The sequence below is a fragment of the Odontesthes bonariensis genome, chromosome 6, assembly GCF_027942865.1.
Source record: "Odontesthes bonariensis isolate fOdoBon6 chromosome 6, fOdoBon6.hap1, whole genome shotgun sequence".
NCBI classification, from domain to species: domain Eukaryota; kingdom Metazoa; phylum Chordata; class Actinopteri; order Atheriniformes; family Atherinopsidae; genus Odontesthes; species Odontesthes bonariensis.
The window spans coordinates 10,516,475-10,534,160 of record NC_134511.1 but is presented as its reverse complement, the minus strand read 5'-3'; the positions used below and the strand labels follow the sequence as shown (position 1 = coordinate 10,534,160).

At 41.2% G+C, this 17,686-nt stretch overlaps 2 protein-coding genes across 3 annotated transcripts in view; one reads left to right on the top strand and one right to left on the bottom strand.

Annotated features, from left to right (window-relative positions):
* Positions 1 to 760: 760 nt before the first annotated feature.
* Positions 761 to 6,047, bottom strand: LOC142381958 (fructose-1,6-bisphosphatase 1-like). The gene is made up of 7 exons (XM_075467305.1): positions 5,767 to 6,047; positions 5,018 to 5,180; positions 4,592 to 4,684; positions 4,191 to 4,331; positions 3,957 to 4,094; positions 3,747 to 3,866; positions 761 to 1,464 (listed from the first exon to the last, which is right to left on the bottom strand). Exons 1-7 carry the CDS (start codon positions 5,934 to 5,936, stop codon positions 1,273 to 1,275), a joined length of 1,017 nt encoding a protein of 338 aa, XP_075323420.1. The 5' UTR covers positions 5,937 to 6,047; the 3' UTR covers positions 761 to 1,272.
* A 2,086-nt stretch (positions 6,048 to 8,133) lies between these two features.
* kank1a (KN motif and ankyrin repeat domains 1a) overlaps positions 8,134 to 17,686 on the top strand; it is a 64,471-nt gene continuing 54,918 nt past the window's right edge. For both annotated transcript variants that reach the window (XM_075467299.1, XM_075467302.1), the window contains exon 1: positions 8,134 to 8,386. The gene's annotated coding sequence lies outside the window, so the exon portion shown is untranslated. The remainder of the gene's footprint in view (positions 8,387 to 17,686) is intronic.

The following is a 17,686-nucleotide window of genomic DNA, read 5'->3' as shown; positions in this document are numbered from 1 at the left end:
CCAAAGAGCTTTTAGCTGAAAACATGGCATATCTCTGCATGGGATGCAGTGTGTCCGTGAAAAAAAAAAAAACTGGGAAAGTGGGGGACGAAAGAAGAAGTGTGAGGACTAAAAAACCCAGCAAAGACCTGAAACGGGACCTGAGAGATGCATCTGGACCTTCAGCTGATCCGTCTGCTGTTCACTGAGGCCTCATCAGAAATGGTCTCCATGGAAGGGTGGCTGTCAAGAAGCCGTTCTTAAGGAAGGGAAACAGGGAGAAAAGGCTGAGCTGTGCCAAATGACACAAGAAGTGGGCTGAAAAATCAGTGGCAACAGGTCTGATGGAGGGATGAATCCTCCCCAGAGCCCGGAGCTCAACATCACTGAAGCAGTGTGGGATCATGTTGGCAGAGAACGGAACAAAAGGCAGCCCACATCCAAAGAAGAGCTTTGGGATGTCCTTCAAGAAGCCTGGAGAACTATTCCTGAAGACTCCTTAAAGAAAGGACAGAAATCCCGTCTGAGAGGGTTCAGGCTGTGTGAAAATAAAAGCTGCTCATAACAAACACTGACTTTCAAACCCATTTGAACTCTACAAACTGTTTTGCTCTTAGTACTCTACTTGTATATTTCACCTATTTCCTGCTTTACTAGCAAAATATGAAGCAAGGTTAAAGAGGTAATCTAAAAACTGGGCTGATACAGTAATTATCATGTTAATACTGCTAATTATTACAAAAACTATTCATTTAAACGTTTGCAAAATGACGAGAAACACTTCAGACTCAATTCTATTTATTAAGACTTCATCATTCCAAACAGTGGTTATGTCACATAATAAAGGCATCAAGTTTTGTTGAATAGAGGTGGTAGAATGTATGCTCTGTCTATTTAAGGCACAAATGTTGGTTAACTGAGGTGGAAAGTTATCAAGTCAAGTTTATTCAAAGGCATATGTGTCTGCTTTTTGGCACATTTTTGGTCATTGGTAGTTTTTTTTTTGGAGAAACAGCTTATGTATGGAGTGTTTTTACATTTCCACACAAACACTCTCCTTCCATCAACCTTCTTAAAAAAAAAAAAAAAAAAAAAAAAAAAAAAGAACCTAGCTCCATGATCAGCTCTTTTCAAAAACAAAATCTTTCTTTTTTTTTCACATTTTTTGGAATTCAGAACCCTTCAAAAAGATGATTTAATATACTTTCTCAGTTCCTGAAAAGCAGACGGTTTGGAGACACAAGGTTTTTCTGCTGGATCTGCGATGAGTACGGGAGCGAGTCGGTGTCGCTCTCACTTCTTGGCGTGTTTCTGGCAGACGGCCATGTACTCCAGCACATCATCGGAGGAGCCCATTGCCACCGGAGCCCGCTGGTGGATGCTGTCCGGCTCGATATCCAGGATGTTCTCGAAGCCGGTGGAGGCCATGCCGCCCGCCTGCTCCATGATGTAGGCCATGGGGTTGCCTTCGTACAGCAGCCGCAGCTTTAAGCAAGAGGAGACAGTTTACTTTTATCAGCTGATGTCCAACTGCATGAAATAAACCTGTGTAACCTGTAAATGCCAAACCAGGGCTGGACAAAAAGAAAGAAAGACGAAAATCCCCTGCTGGGCCGCGAATAATCTGTTAATTCCTTCAAGAAAATACACGTCTCGTCTTGCTTTTCGGTGCTTGCTGCTTCAATTATCATATTAAAACGTTGTATTCTCTAATCAATCTTACATTACTTGAAATTGAAAATAGAAGTAAATCTACCGATTGTCCTAAATATAATATAAGTGTTCAGTATTGTGTAGCTTTATTATTCACTCACATGTCAAACTGTCTTGGATTCTTCCTTCTTGTTTGTATTTGTTCAAACTTTTGACTCAAGGAGTCAACAATAAAGACAATAAAGTTCCCATTAAAAACTAAACAATGGACACTGCTGTTTTACATTTTTGCGCGAGCTCTCACTTATATCCTGTTGCAAGAAATCATTACAAAACAACAATGCTCGGTGTGTCAATCTCCACAGAAGGATGTGGAGAGTGAGGAAACAACGTTGTGGCAGAGCTGTCGGTCAGAGCCAAGTGAGATGGAACAAAAAGCTTTTTCTTTGAAGGAGTTCTACTATGAAACAGCTCACACTGTGAATGCCTCAGTGAATAAAACCCGAGGAAAGAAAATGATGTGAATGATGAAGAAACTTGAGGATGTTTGTAGTCACTAACAAACCAATTATTTCTTTAGAATAGAAGTGTAGGGACAGAGCAACATTACTCCGTAATGAGTAAGCCAGTTGAAACAGACCATCATGCACTGCGGCCTGAAGCCAGCAGCTATGGAGCATGCAGCTCCTTTTACAATTTTCTCACCACTGAGAATGCCTGAGTGAAATTAAAGTGGCCAATATCCTCCTTTGTCAAACAATCGGGCCATTTAAAAAAATATTAGTTCAATTTGTACCAGAACCATATCTGAAGTTTTACATCAGCCTCAACAGTTTGGGATATGTTGTAATGTAGCTCGCTCTAAGACAACGGGCGTACGCAGATAGAAGACAGCTAAAAAAGTTTTCAGATTTGTGTCAGAAACTTTGGTGTCAGAGAAATGTCAGTTAGAAACCCGATCTCAACAACAAACAGCAAAGTCGTGCACTTTAGATTTGGTGTGCACGGATCCTGTTGGCATTTGGTATACGACGTGTGACTTTTAATATTTTCGGGGCATAATGATGAACCACAGCTACTTTCAAGTAGAGTCTGAAATACATCAACAGCTGGCTGCGCCTATCCCCAACCGAGTCCTACATAGTGAACACTAGGGCTGTAGCAATTCATGAATCTCACGATACGATATGATGCACTTACATCATTTTCTGAAAAAAAGGGACAGTGTGATTTGACATTAATCGGCACTGATTGGACTGGTGGTCCGTCCTTTGAAGCGGAAGGACAACACCGCCAGACAAACAGAAACAAATGTGAGAGCTGTGCACTTTATATAACATTTTAGTGATAATTGTAGTGATAACTAATTTATCACTGTTTTGTAGAATGTGACCCCCTGGCATTGTATTGTATTATATTAATGTTCTGCGTTTTCACTAATTGGAACGTCTGGCTTTTCAATAAAGTTTGCTTTAAAATAAAAAGATAAATATAAATTTAAAGAAATAAAAAAATTAAATCGATACTTGTGGCCGAAAAAAATCGATATTTTATCGGGAAACTAAATATCGATATATATCGCAGTATCGATAAAATTGCTCAGCTCTAGTGAACACTGCACTGTGCCAAATTCAATTATAATCATAAAGCACTTTTTAAACTAACAATGGTTTTACCAAAGTGTTGTACGACAACTAAACAAACCCGGAATAAAACCCGGCAATAAAGGAAAACATCCAGAGTGAAGGGGAGGACCGTTCAAACACAGCTCCAAAGTGTGGACTCATCGTAAATATGCCAAGATTGTGCTAATCCATCTAAATAAAGTGCTTATTCATCCTTTATGATGAAACCATGTAATCGGCTAGAAATATCTAAAGTTTCAGAGGCAACGAATTGCAACTGAATGAGAGAAAAAACAAGCTTGAGAAGGTAGAAGGTTTAGAGTGACTGATTATCTGACTTTTAGCTTACCACTGTCTTCCTCCTTTAAATCAGTTCCTTCGGCTTTGTATCGACATGAAAAATTTATCGAAAAGCTTTATATGCAGTTTTTCCAAAAACAAGTGAAATGTGTGAGGTCGGAGTCGGAGACAGCAGCAAAGGGACCTTACCTTTCCCTTGGGGTTCTTTAGATTTCCTGGGTATAAAAAGATTCCTCCGTACATCAGCGTTCGGTGCACGTCTGCCACCATAGATCCGATGTAACGCGCTCCGTAGGGCTCACTGCCATCCTGCAAGGTTTGAAAACATTACACGAAAAATATACACAGATTTGTACAGCAAGGCAAGGTCAGTCTACACGTGGCTCGCATCGGTGTTACCTGAGGGAACTTCTTCCTCTGCAGGTACTCTGTGACAGCAGGTTCAAAGTGCTTTGCATAACCTTCATTCAAGCTGTAAATCTGGCCTCGTTTCTTCATCCTCACGTCCCGCTCAACCAGGATGAATTCACCGATTGCCTGGTGAGCAGAAAACAGAGAGTGCCATCAGTGAGTTGGGTCATGTTGTAAGATTTCTCTCTACACAAACAACTGGACTCTTGGGAGAGTAGAGACCGGGTCAAGCATGAAGCAGTTGACTCCCTGGCCGGTGGAGAGCACGATCATGGTGGCGCTGCCGTAGAGGGCGTAGCCGGCTGCCACCAGGTTTCTGCCGGGCTGCAGAGCGTCCTCCTCACAGGGCTCATCATCTGTGGTCTGCAAAAAAATGTTATGATGGAATCATTTACATTTTAAAATGGAAAGTGGTGCTGAAAAGGAAAGATTTACAGACCAGAGAAAGGTCTGAATGGACCTTTAGCTTTAGGGCTTTTTAACTTTTAGTCCAATTCTGCTGGGTAATCTAATGAAGCTAATGAATAACACAGAAATGATATCATGTTGCAATCAATTGACTTCAACTTTCTAAATCAGGAAGATAGATATTTCATTAGGGGAATTCAAAGGGGTGTTCGAACCTTCCTGTAAATGGCAAAGATAGTTCCAATGGAGACCAGGCAGTCGATGTTGGAGGAGCCGTCCAGAGGGTCAAAGCACACAATGTATTTACCCTGGAAAAAGGAAAATAATGCTAAATGTTGCTAACTCAACCCACCAGTGACAATCAAATGTCAGATCATTTTGACAAGAACAAAAACATACACCCTATTTATCTATTTACTTATTCTTTTGAACTGAGCAAGTTTCTTTTGAAATAGGAACGGACATTTACAGGAAGCTACAGAGAGCAGGTGATCCAGGTTTAGTTTGCTGTAGGGTCGCTTCAAAAGGTGAAATACGTGAGGTTTTTCAGGCTTAAAGGTTAACAGAAGGAACTTTACAACGTCAACCTCACTCAAACAGTGTCAGGTGTACCAAAGACCTCCGGTTTACTTCGCACTCACCCGTTTTTCTGGCTCCACAATGATGGCTTTCTCATTCTCCTCAGACACCAGCACGCAGGAGGTAAAAGATGACTTCAGCATGTTAATAACCAGATCATTAGACAGAATGTCCAGCTTCTTCACCTGATCCCCCGTCACGTTGGTGCTGCCCGCAATGCCGTAACTGAGAAGACAAAAAAAAAAAGATGAAAACAGAAACATGTTACTGGTGTACAACTGCTTTAACACATCCATAAACCCGTCTTTGGCAAACTTTTGGAGCAAACTTCAGCTGAGTTTCAGCTTTTTGTTTCTGTGTTGTAATTTAAAAAAACCAGATCTGAACTTTTAACAATGGAATAAGTGGGAGTGGAATAAATTAATAATAAATGGTTTCTCGTTTAGATGTGATGGATAGAAAAAATTAAGCACCGGATGCCTGACTGAATTTCCAAACTGCTTTGGTCTGTTGGTGATTGGGTGAAGTATTGCACCATCTACAGAACCATTTCAAAATCTTGCACTACAATGAGGCTGCACAGACTGAAATTGAGGAAATATTTGTTTGGAGAAACTGTAGGTGGGCGTGGTGTCAGGTATGCGCTTCCTGATTGGCGCACAGACAACCTGAATCTCCTGCTCAGCCTCTGCCAACGTGGATGCGTGTGGCTGATATTTTAGCCAGATTAAAGAAGTACAACTCGCGCAGTTGTCCTCAGTTTTTACATTAAAAAATGTGTAGCCTGCTAGGGTGGGAGTTGTTAACTCACAGGTGGGCGATGCCAGCTTTGCGCACAGCGCTGGAGATGGCCTTCACCGCCGTGCACAGCGAGTTCAGCAGCGTGGTCAGCTCCCCTGTGCCTTTCGCCCTCCTGCCCTCCTCCATCAAGAAGCGGGTCACGGTGACCACGTTGGTGTCGAAGCCTCCCTGGTCGGACATGGTGGCGGATGGTCTGTAGCTGTCAGAGCGTAAACGTTGGAGGAAACGCTGCAGGACTTAAATGTGCTGCAACGCGGAACTCGGCGGAGGGAGTGAAGACAGAGGGGCCAATCCAGTGGTGCGGGAGAGGTGTGGCCCCGCAGGAAACACAACAGACTGGACTGGGTAGTGATGAACTGATAATGTCACCAATAGAGGGATGTGACCAGAATAATGGAAGCTGCAGAGGCATAGATTCAGCCTGCCTTTGCGCAAGATGGGTTGTGTACTTTTCACCAGGTTCAACAGCGATATGAAGAGTGCATGAAAAGTCTTTGTTTTTCCCTCTGATAGTGTGCATTTACACTCTTCACCCCTGGTGAATATTCACCCTAGAATCATTTCCATCTATCTCAACAGGTGGCAAGGTTTTAATTGGGCCACAGGAGAGTAGTCTTGAGGCCTCTTCGGTTCGATGGATCTGTTCCTCTTGCTGAGGAGCAGCCCACGTTTCACACGGTGTCAGACAGACAATGAGCTATGTGTAGTGTTCATTACACATTAATGATTGGAGTTGAAGTTAAGTGTCATCAAACCAGAGATTTTTTTTTTTTTAACTCATGCTCAGGAGACATGTTACGTGTTTCCATAAGTTGACACAGTTTTCTGCTGTCCTCAAACATAATGTGACGTGCTTTTGGTCAAAAATATCACAGAAAGACTCATTCTTCAACCATGGATTTGCACCCCTTCCAACCCTATATTGCACATGGTCTGCCTCTTTTGAGACTGGAAGTCCTCAATAATTATTGAAGCATTTTTTTTTACCATCACACACAACAAACGGAGCTCAGACTAAAAGCCACAAAACTGCAAGAAAAGCACTGTGGTGTATGAGGGATGGTCGCCTTCAAAATGCCAAAGTGTAGATGGTACAGGAAGAACTCTGCTGACACAGACGTGCTCCAACACAGAAACCTTTTATTGCCAATAAAAGGTTTCCAGGTCCGAATCAGAATTACAGAATGATCAAATCTGGAGAGATCTTCTAAGGCCAAAAGTCCAAGGCAATCTCTGTCTCACTGCTTTATGTTTGACTATATGTATCTGTTATCTTGACACACACTGTTTCCTGAACTCCTTCGCACAGCCGGTAAGCATCACACACTACAGTACTTGATCGGCAATTTTATTCTCAAACACTGTCAGTACTTTCCCCTTGTGTTTGACCACAGAGAGTTGTTGAAAATCTTTCTCGTGTTTAACTGGTTTATGGCCAGCTGGCTGGTTAATCTATCTATCTATCTATCTATCTATCTATCTATCTATCTATCTATCTATCTATCTATCTATCTATCTATCTATCTATCTATCTATCTAACATTTGTCTGCATTTATATAATATCTACATTTATATTAGACACTTCAGAGGGAAGAGTGCTGAAACCATTTGCAAATGTGAAATTAGACGATGAATAATTTTTGCTTTAAACTCACTGTTTTGGTAATTGTAGCTTATTGAAAACATAATTAGGCTTTTTAAGGTACTTCAACATCTGAATGGATTTTATAGATGGTGTTTAACCTAAAAGAAACCAACACAAGATGGCGCTCTGGACCCAGTTTCGACCTCATTGACTTCTCTGCTCTATTCATTGTGGGGTGTGTTTTGATAGTTTGGAACTTTTCTTTCTAAATAATGCAGCATGTACCTTAACACTTGTTTAAATTTGTGACTAAGAAATATCAAGCACACAATAATCAAGCTAAATAAACTGAACCAGTGTAAAATTGCCCAATGAGTCTTCTATTCCACAGACAAATTGATAGATGTTGATATTAATACGCCAACAAAAAAGGGAAAAAAACGTTGAAAATGCGTCTGACGCTATGGGAACTATTTTAACTTGCGGAGGAGAAATGTCTGCACAAGTTAGTTATTCGCTGTATTAGGTCGGTGTCGTTTCGTTTCCTTCATTTAATATAATTTAACAAATGCAGGGCCAGAGAGGTTTTCACGGAAAGATTTGACACTTAAACTGGAGGGTGAGAGTAAGTGTCCTGGTTGTTAGCCTTAGCTTATGGCCCAGTCAGTAAAAGTAGGCCAAGCTGGCGGCAGGTAAGCTACACCTGTGGCGCTGCCAAACCTTCCCTCGCGCTGAGGGGACTGAGCTTGTCTGGGCACCGACTGCGCATGATCGCGGGTCAACACACTTCTGAGCTCAGGCGGACAAGTACAAAGAGGCTGCTGGCGGTGCTGACGGGGCGTGCTGTGTGCGACGGGATAAAGTTGAACCTTGTTGGGGTTTGCGTCAAGTTATTGCATTATCCACACGAGTTTCCCCAAAAGAGCTAGAACCCCCAAGGACGACTCGTCGAGTTAACAGCAAAGAGGAATTGAATTCAAGTCCAAGAAGAGCCAGGGGGACACTTGGCGTTGGGATTCGGAGGAAGCTTGTGTTGAATATAAGGTAATAAGATGTATTTATTTATATATATATGTATGTTTTCAAAGCTATTTAAGCCCTTGAATATGTCTTGTGCTTTGTATAAGTATTGTCGAGCTGCTTAGTTTACTTATTTGATGTTCATTGTGTCCTCGGCGCTGGTTTTAGGTCAGGTGGTCGTGCAGCAGCCAGACTAGACAATCCCATGAAGCGTTGCTGGTTAAGCAGGATTATGTTTAAAGTCATATGGTGTTTGTGGCACCCGCTCGTTGTGGTAATCTGGTGCTGTTTTTGCTCCGACCAAACCAAACAACCCTCTTTGCGCCACACACAGGTGTCACGCAAAAGCGTGTTGAAAGTCCCTCAAATGGGGCTGAACTTTGAGCTCCAAGGTCCAGGACAATGTGGCGCATTGCCTCCTCACATTGTAAAACACGCACGCTGACTCCCCCTAACGTGACTCAGCAGTGCCTCACTTTTCTATAACTCATCTTTCATTAAGGATTCATCAGCTTAAGTGGGACTTTTCACCATGTTACAACGTAATCGCCCTCACCTCAGACACAAGAATGCTACAATTTCTTTCTTTTGGTGCTTTCATTTTCTTTGCCTCCTCCTCATATTCAACAATACAGTGCAGTGATTGACTCCTCACAAAAGCTCCTTTATGTGTGTGCTGAAAGGGACTGTCGTCAACTTGAAATGTTGCATACACTGTAAATGAAGCTCCTGTTGCTCATATCTGGTGTCCAAACCATCCAACAGAGTTGTTTTTTCCTCAGTGGTCCGACCACTACCCGTTTTCTTTCTGGCAGTAGAGTGGTGGAGAGCTGAGGCTTTTTAGGGTCCGAGTAATAGGGATGCAGACCTGGATGGTGGTCCCTATTGTGCTGGGGGTCAAACAGAGGGCTCCTCAGCTTCCCCAGACTCAGAGGCTTTTCCACTTTTTCTTCAGAGATCAAGCACTGAATTGATATGTCAAGGGGAAGAATATGAGCATTGTGAGAGCAGTCTAATGAAATTCTTCAGCTTCCACGGTGGCACTTCTGGATTATACCTGAATCAGTTTTTTTTTTTTTTTTTTTTTTTTTTTTTTTTTACACTTGGGAAGAATAAGTGCACATTTCAAGCAGTCCTTTCATCCAGGTGGCTGAACAAAGCATTCCTTTAACAGAAAAGTCTTAACCTGGGGTGGCTTTGGTCAGTTTGGTCATCTTTTGTGCATTCTTCTCTACCTTTTTCCCAAGAAACATTGGTTTTCTCTCTGAAGTTACTACTTTAATTCAAGGTTCACCGATTAAATAATTCAGTTCAGGGCTCCCACCCTTGGACACACATGAAAGGAAAACACCTTTCAGTCTAACGGTGTCGTGTAAAGATGACAAATTGCATCCAAATGATCAGAAAGCTTAGTCTTTACATATAAAATGCTTTTAGTTGTTAGTTTTCATTAAATATTTGCAAATGAACTTAGTAAGCTGGCATGTTTGTGTTATTAAAGCTTTTCTTTTCGGTTAGCTGGTCACTGTCATAGAGAGTCAGACCTGTTTTGTGTTGCTGTTATAATGGATGGTACGGCCACTGTACAGAACACTGTCCTCATTTGTGTCTGCGCCTTCATCAGAACCAGCATGGACTCTCTGCATAATCTGAATTTTTTTTTTTAAATTAAAAAAACTTTTTTTTTTTTTTAAGACGTGAAGTAATTTGGTGATTATTTTTATTTATTTATTTAATTTTTTTTTATTATTATTTTATTTTTATTTGATCAAAACATCATCATAAAATTAATGAGTAAGTTTAAGAGACTGTACGTATTTTCATGGAGGACTGATGAAACCAGGAAGTATTTGTTGGTGCACAAGTCTTCAGCAACCTTAAGATCTTTAATTGTTTTCAGGAAAATGGCAAAAAGATTCTTATGAGCTTGAAAGTCAGTATTTGGTCTGAGCAGCTTTATTCTCCAACACAGCCTGAACCCTCTGAGACAAGCTTTGTCATTTCTTTAAGTAGTCTTCAGGAATAGTTCTCCAGGCTCCTTGAAGGACATCCCAAAGCTCTTCTTTGGATGTGGGCTGCCTTTTGTTCCGTTCTCTGTCAACATGATCCCACACTGCTTCAGTAATGTTGAGCTCCGGGCTCTGGGGAGGATTCATCCCTCCATCAGACCTGTCAGCTGAAGGTCCAGATGCATCTCTCAGGTTCTGTTTCAGGTCTTTGCTGGATTTTTTAGGCCTCACACTTCTTCGTCCCCCACTTGCCCAGTTTCCTCTTTTTTTTTTTTTTTTTTTTTTATTTATTTTTTTTTCAAGGACACACTGCACACCGTGCTGAGATATGCCATGTTTTCAGCTAAAAGCTCTTTGGGAATCACCTTGTTGGAGCAAAAAAAAAAGTTTTACATGAGTTAATTTGTGTTATCTTTGGCATTTTTCATAGATGAAACTACAACAATGGGAAAAAATGATGTGTCTTTGTGACAGGCTGCTGATAACAAAGTTCCATTAAAAATACAACTTAAAATTGGTTCTTTGCTAAGTTGTCTGTTATTTATAGATGCAGCACTTGTTCATCCCTTCATACAGGTGCCTTTATTACGCTTGAATGACTGATAGGTCAGTTTTAAGTGGCTTAACGAACAAAAAACCCCCAACATATTCCTTTGAAAATGGTCAGGTACAAGGACTGATCTGACAGTGAGTGAGTCAGCAGCCAAAGTCCAGAGAAGAACTTTGAAAGACCTTCATAAAAGCCTGGAGAAGTGTTGCTCAAGACCACCATATAAGATTACAAGAAAGTCTGGCTGCTTGGAAGGAAATTCTAAAGAAATGAGACGTAGAGTCAAGACTTTTGCACAGTACTGTACATTTCATAAGTTTGACCCTCTGAACATTGCCACCTATCAATTTAGGAAACGGTTAATAGAAGATCAAAATGAGACCTCGCTGACTTTAGTGTGTGGACGTCTTGTTTACAAGTATTTCAAAGACATTTCTGAGCTCCAGCTTGTTTGCTCTTTTAACAAGCTTTGAGCTAAATCAGTACATTGTGCTTGTCTTGCAGCACTGTGTTTGCACAGCCTCTCCCTGCCTCTAACACTTAAGCTGATCTAGTGAAAGTACAGCCTGGCATTGGTTGGTACATCAGGCTTAGCAGTCTGGGTCCACATCACCGGCCGAATCATTCAGACTTCCGTGGACATATGGCGAGAGGTCGCTCAATTCACACCTTAGTGAGACGACCCTCCTGTCCACAACATCAAAGCCGGTCTCAGATGCGATGCTCCCCTCCCTGTAATTTTGACTCCCATCCCCTCTGTTTTGGTTAACACAAAATGACTTCCACTCCACAGCCCTGGCCTTGATTTTCTTGCGGGTGCGCAGTCTTTTGTGGAATCCTCGCTGTGGGGTTTTCTCTGTAATTTTACGTCGAGTGGATGCTGAGTTGTAATTTTAGTTTTGGTTGAACATCTGTGCATACTTCTGTCCTGGTTATGCCCATCTTGCACATTTTTGTGCCGAAAATAATCATTATCGGGCTGCTTTTATTCAAAGATGGAATCATCTGTCCTCATGTCTTGTTTTACTGCTCGAGCTTCACAGCAGTTTAACCCCGTGAAGCCATTCTTACTGGTTTGACTGGTGGTGAGGCGAGGTTGTTACAGCTGCTTGGGTTTTTAAAATGTGGGCTGAAGACCTACACGGGCCTCAGAGGCTGCCCTGTTATTAGAAGACCAAATCTACTTTGAATAGTTGATCCACTGAAACGAAACATTTGGAGCTCCTATGCAGAAACGAAACCCTCAAAGGGCATCCTGAATATGGGCAGACTCTGTCGGGGGGGGGGGGGGGGGGGGGGGCGATATCAGATTTGATTTGAGATCATTTCAAAAGTAGCCTCTTCGTAGAACTTTAAAAAGTTTAAATATTAAGGCGTGCGCAGCAGCATTTGAATGGAGGGCGTTTTGAATGTAATAAAAACAAAAAGAGTCGAGCCTTGGAATCCTCCTAAAAGATTTCCAGTGGCCCCGGGACAGCTGCCAGCCAAAAACACACTGTTTGCAAATTTGAGAGGAAGTCATTATCGGCCTGATCAAAGCTCTGGCAGAACTTCTCAGAACTCCTTTTTAAATCAGTTCTTTCAGGGTTAAGAGGTTTAGCAGAGTTGTAGTGGCCTGAGATGGATTGGAGGACATTTATGTAGGATGGGTTTGTCCTTTCATCACAAATGGTCATGTAAGATGATGTAACACATGAAGCATATGATACAATTTTGAAGTAGGCACCAGACACGTCTTTTTTTTTTTTTTTAGTTTATTGTGTAAATTGGAATTTTGAGTTCTTTAATCATTAACATGTGAACATGTGTCCTCATTTTGTCTGCTAACCAGCCCACTTTAATTAGCATAGGCATGAAAAATGATGGCAAAACAAGGTGCCAGGAAACTCCAGGAAGTCACTTGCTCTGACCAAGTAATAGCCCGACACATAACTTCCAACAGTTGGGCATGTTTTTGGCACCATTTAACATTTCTTTCTAATTGGTTTAGCTCATTCAGTTGCTTTTGTCCTTTTATTTTGTCCAAAAAACAGAAGCTTTTTGTACGGCTGATGGTAAAGTTGATAACATTTTGCCTTTTAAGGCACTTAAAGCGTAATTCCCTTCAGCTTGTGCCCCCCCCCCCCCCCCCCCCATTAAGGACTGACAAAAGAAGAGACATGAGCTCTCAAACAGTCAAATACCAGATACAGATAAATACCAGAATAAACTCATAAAATGTTCTTGAGTTTTTCCTCAAATCTGGATAGATGTTGTTTTCATCCATGTGGTTTAAGCAGTTTGGGGAATTGGTACATGATTCATGTCTGCGTGCTGCAGCTTGCGTGCGGAGGAAAACTGCAGTCAACATGAAGGAGCGCAGGGCTTCAATAGCTGTGTGTAGCTGGGATTAACCCTGCCTAAACCCTGAAGTGTGGTTCACAAAGATGTTTTGTTTCCTGGTATGTTAATCCCTTTCTTTCATTAATGCGTCTTCTTAGTCATTGTGTGTCCATTTTATACGGCAGTTGATTATCACGGATCATTGATATTTGACATTTTAACATTAATGTTGTTTCTCTCCCGAGTGATTTCCTCTCATTTCTGATTAATACTTGCCTCTTATCAGGCATGTTTGCATCAGCTATGCTTCAGTGTTTTCAAGTTGATAGGATTGATGAAATGCATCTCCAGCCCTGCTTGTAGAGGAGTGCAGGACAGGATGTTGTGCTCTCACCATCTCTGTCGGAGCTAATATGATGATCCTGAGCATGAAGTTAATTACGCTCTGCAAAGCTGGCCTGATTTAAAAAGGCCCACTGCCTGATGAGGCTTGCTATGAATGATTGTTTTGACATTTTGATCATGATGGGGGGGGGGAGTGGCAAGAAAAACAATGCGGTCAAGCAGGGAACCTCAAGGCGTCAGTTATCCTTCCCTGACTGACCGTTGTTTACAGGAGAGAAGATCAGTCAAACCGAGGCTTTTACTGACGGATATAACAGCCAGTGGGTTATTTAATAACAAGGAGGGCTGGGCAACGATTAAAATGTTTAATCTAATTAATCACATGATTTCCCTGATTAATCGCATTTGTACGCAAAATCCCAAAATGAATTCAAAAGTAGTGTATAGCTTTTAGCATTTAGCTTTATTTGAAATGTGCTGCCAAATGAATGAAAGTGCCATAACATTTGTTGTGCAAACACACTTTTAACATCAGCATCTTTCTGTAGTTTTTATGTAGAAGCCTCGCTCCACTGTCTGTTTCCTTGAATGACTTGCTGCTATCAGTTGTGTGTTTTGCCTTTAAGTGATATTTTAGACTGGAACTACTACGCTGAGAAGACAATTCAACTTGGCAGTGTTTACAGATGACTTTGGTTCTGTCGACTCCGCCGTCTGGAAGAACTTTAAATTGAAAATGGCCGAGTAAAAGTTCCGTACCCTTCTCCATGTTTGGTGGATCCGCCGATTACTTTCTTTTCCGGTTCCGCAGCAGACTTTTACAAAATAAAAGCCTGTGAGCGACAGACTCTTACAATAAAAAAATAAATAATGAAACCTGCATTAATGCGCGCTAAAAATATTTCTCATCGTTAAATAATTAACGAGTTAACTCGTCCAGTCCTAATAACAAGTTATTTTTTTCTATAAATGATGGTAGAATATTTCAACATTTCCTCCAGTAAGATTTGGTTTGCACTTACCCAAAAAAAAAAAAATAGCCCATACAACATGTTTACCAATTTGTAGCTAAAACTAGAATCCAAACCAAAAATGGGACCATGAAAACCCAGCTGCCTTGGTCATGCACGAGAGACTCAAACCAAGTTAAGAAGTTTGCTTCAGTCAGCTCTGTTGTGACTGTTCTTCCATTTCAGTAAGCAGTTGGGATCTTTGAAATGGAAACAGCTGATCATGCAGTCATTTGACTAAAGTGGCCCCGAAATCATTTCACTCTGGTGACTTAATGCATGAGTGGTGGCAAAAGATCAGAAATTGTCTGCAAAAGATGTTCACATCTGCTCGTCTGCGCTTTAGTTTCGAAGTTCCAAAAGATTTGTTTCTTGAAGAATTCCAACAGTTAAATAGAAGAAATGTTGTGTCCCATTTCATCTCCCAAATGGGATGTTTACACAGAGCAATTTACCTTAAAAAATATACATGTTTCGTAATATATGCATTACATAACTTCTTCATTGTCTCTTCTGGGGATAGTTCTAGGGTTCGTTTTCTCTTACATACCGCTGACGTTTCTGTGCATGCCAGAGGTGAAGTGTTGGAGTCATGGAAACGGCTCACCCTGAGCTGATGATGGTTCCTTCAGACACACTTATGAATGAAAGGGGAGCAGGTTTGAAAAATCCTGCCTGTTCCCTGTAGGTTACACAGGATGAGGCAGGTGTGAAGAGAATTCAGGGCTCAAATGATACAGTAATAATCCCTCAGCTATGCAGGCGTGCACAGACTCAGCTTGTCAAGTTTAAGCATCCTCAGGAAGGTAGGTTTGCCAGCAGCTCATTTTGGTTAAAACTCGTAAAAGTCTTCGTGGTGAACTAACCAACTGCAAACAGGTGGCACGCAAGCTCTGTTTACCAAAATACCTGAACTCCGTTTTATTGACTAGATGTACTCTAGAACTCATAAAGTGTGTTTAAGGTGTACCGCAGGAGTTGTTGGCCGTTCATTTGTGATTCAGTCGGCTGCAGAGAGCCGACACACAGCCATGAGAACAAAGCAGCGATTCGGAGAAATGAAACATTTCTGGTTAAATTATCTGGCACAAATAAAAACACCCACACTTCAGCCCCGCTGTATGGGAAAGTGCAAGTCTGCAACACTTTGAGTGACCTCGGCTGGTATGTCCTTCCTCCTTGCCTGGCTGCGCTTGCTTTGTGCATTCGTGAACCCTGCAGACGTGACAGGGTAGTGTGATTTTTCACCCTTCATCAGACTAATTTGCAGTCTTAGCAGGACTTCAGGCAATTTTTGCACAAAAAACCCAACAAAAAGTAGGGAAGGAAGAATGACCTTTCCTAAAGGCTTTTTTTATAGTTGCTTTCTCACCACCGATGGGAACATTGTAGGGAAGTAACAGACAGCTGGCAGCTAAATTAATAAATACAAAATGCAACCTTAGTGCTCAACAGAGGTGGTAGAGCAGCCAAAAATTGTACTCAAGTAGAAGTACTGTTACTTTAGAATAATATGACTCAAGTAAAAGTAAAAAGTAGTCATCCAAATAATGCTTGGTGAAAAAACTACTCAAGTACTGAGTAAATGTTGAGTAATGGCTGATTTATTTGTTAACACAAGTATTCAATCAGACAGAGAAAAATACTAAATAATCATCTTTAGGCAAATTAGACTTCATCCAACTGATAAAATTAATTAATTAATTACCAAATAGCTTAAATTAAAATGATCCAGGTAAATTCAAGTACTTCAATAAAAAATAAAAGAGGAAATGTTTACAACGTATGTAACCTAAAAAAACAAATATTCGCCTATCCACGTGGGGAAACGAGTTTAGGAAACTTACCACTACATGTTTGATCAAGTGAGATGTTGAGTTTCTGCTGAAATGTGCGTTTGTTTTGGTTGACACAGAAGACACATAATATAGCTGCTGTTTCTCACTCTTTGTAAGGTAAACATGCTTTCAGTATGAGGCCTCGTCTGTGTCTTCATTTCCCACCGTTGATTCTGACATTTTTCATCTGTTTCTTTGTTTGTTTGCTACGACTGTAAACTGTAAAGCTAACTCGTCCCGCCGCTGAGATTGAGTATGGTCATGTGACGAGACTGCACGGCTACGTTTCATTGGTGAAACAGTCAGGTGGTAGAGCCTTTGGCGGAAGTCTCTCTCTCTGTCAAAATAAAACATTAAAATGAGGCGTACGCGGGGGGATTAAAATAATGAGGCGTAGAATACCAAAGAGGTAAGAAGAAAAGTAACAAGCGCACTGTAGCCTAATGTAGCGGAGTAAGAGGACCGTTTCTTCTGCATAAATCTACTCAAGTAAAAGTAAAAAGTATAGTGACTTAAAACTACTCCTAGAAGTATATTTTTTTTCAAAAACTTACTCAAGTAAATGTAACTCGTTACTACCCACCTCTGGTGCTCAATGTCAGTCCATTCTTCTTAGTTTTCTTTAATTTTCTTAAGGCAAACATGAAGACCTAGCAAGATCTGGTTCGGTGGTCACGTGTCCTCCCGATCTCTGCTCACACCAGATCAATCACCATACCTCACAGAAGGTTCCTCTCATGCTGGGAGGGCATCTACTATGAAGTCCGTGAACTAAAATGGCCTTTGGCCCCTCGACTCCAATGCCGACACACAAAAGGGGGGATGATTCCTGTAAAAAGTCTGAGAACTACAAGAAGGTTCCTTTGGTGCATTTCCAGAAAACCCAGGACTGAATTTACCTTTTTTTTTTTTTTTATTTTATTTTATTTTTTTTTATATAAAGAGTCCTGGGATGTTAAATAACCGGGTGCCTGCGGCTCATTATTTTCATATCCAGGAAAAACCATTCATGGAAACACAAGTAAAGAACATCTTTTATATTCTGTCTATTGGAAACCTTTTTGTCCACTGTAATCAGTTTAATAAGAGGTAAGACATACTTTCACATAAGTCTCACAGCTTTTTACCCAAAAACACATTTGAAACACTCCAACTTGACCCAGACTACGAACTCCACCACGGACAGAGCTGTTGATTTTGTGTGCTGCCAGTGATGTGACTGTTTACGGCTGAGAGAACCTCGGAGCCGG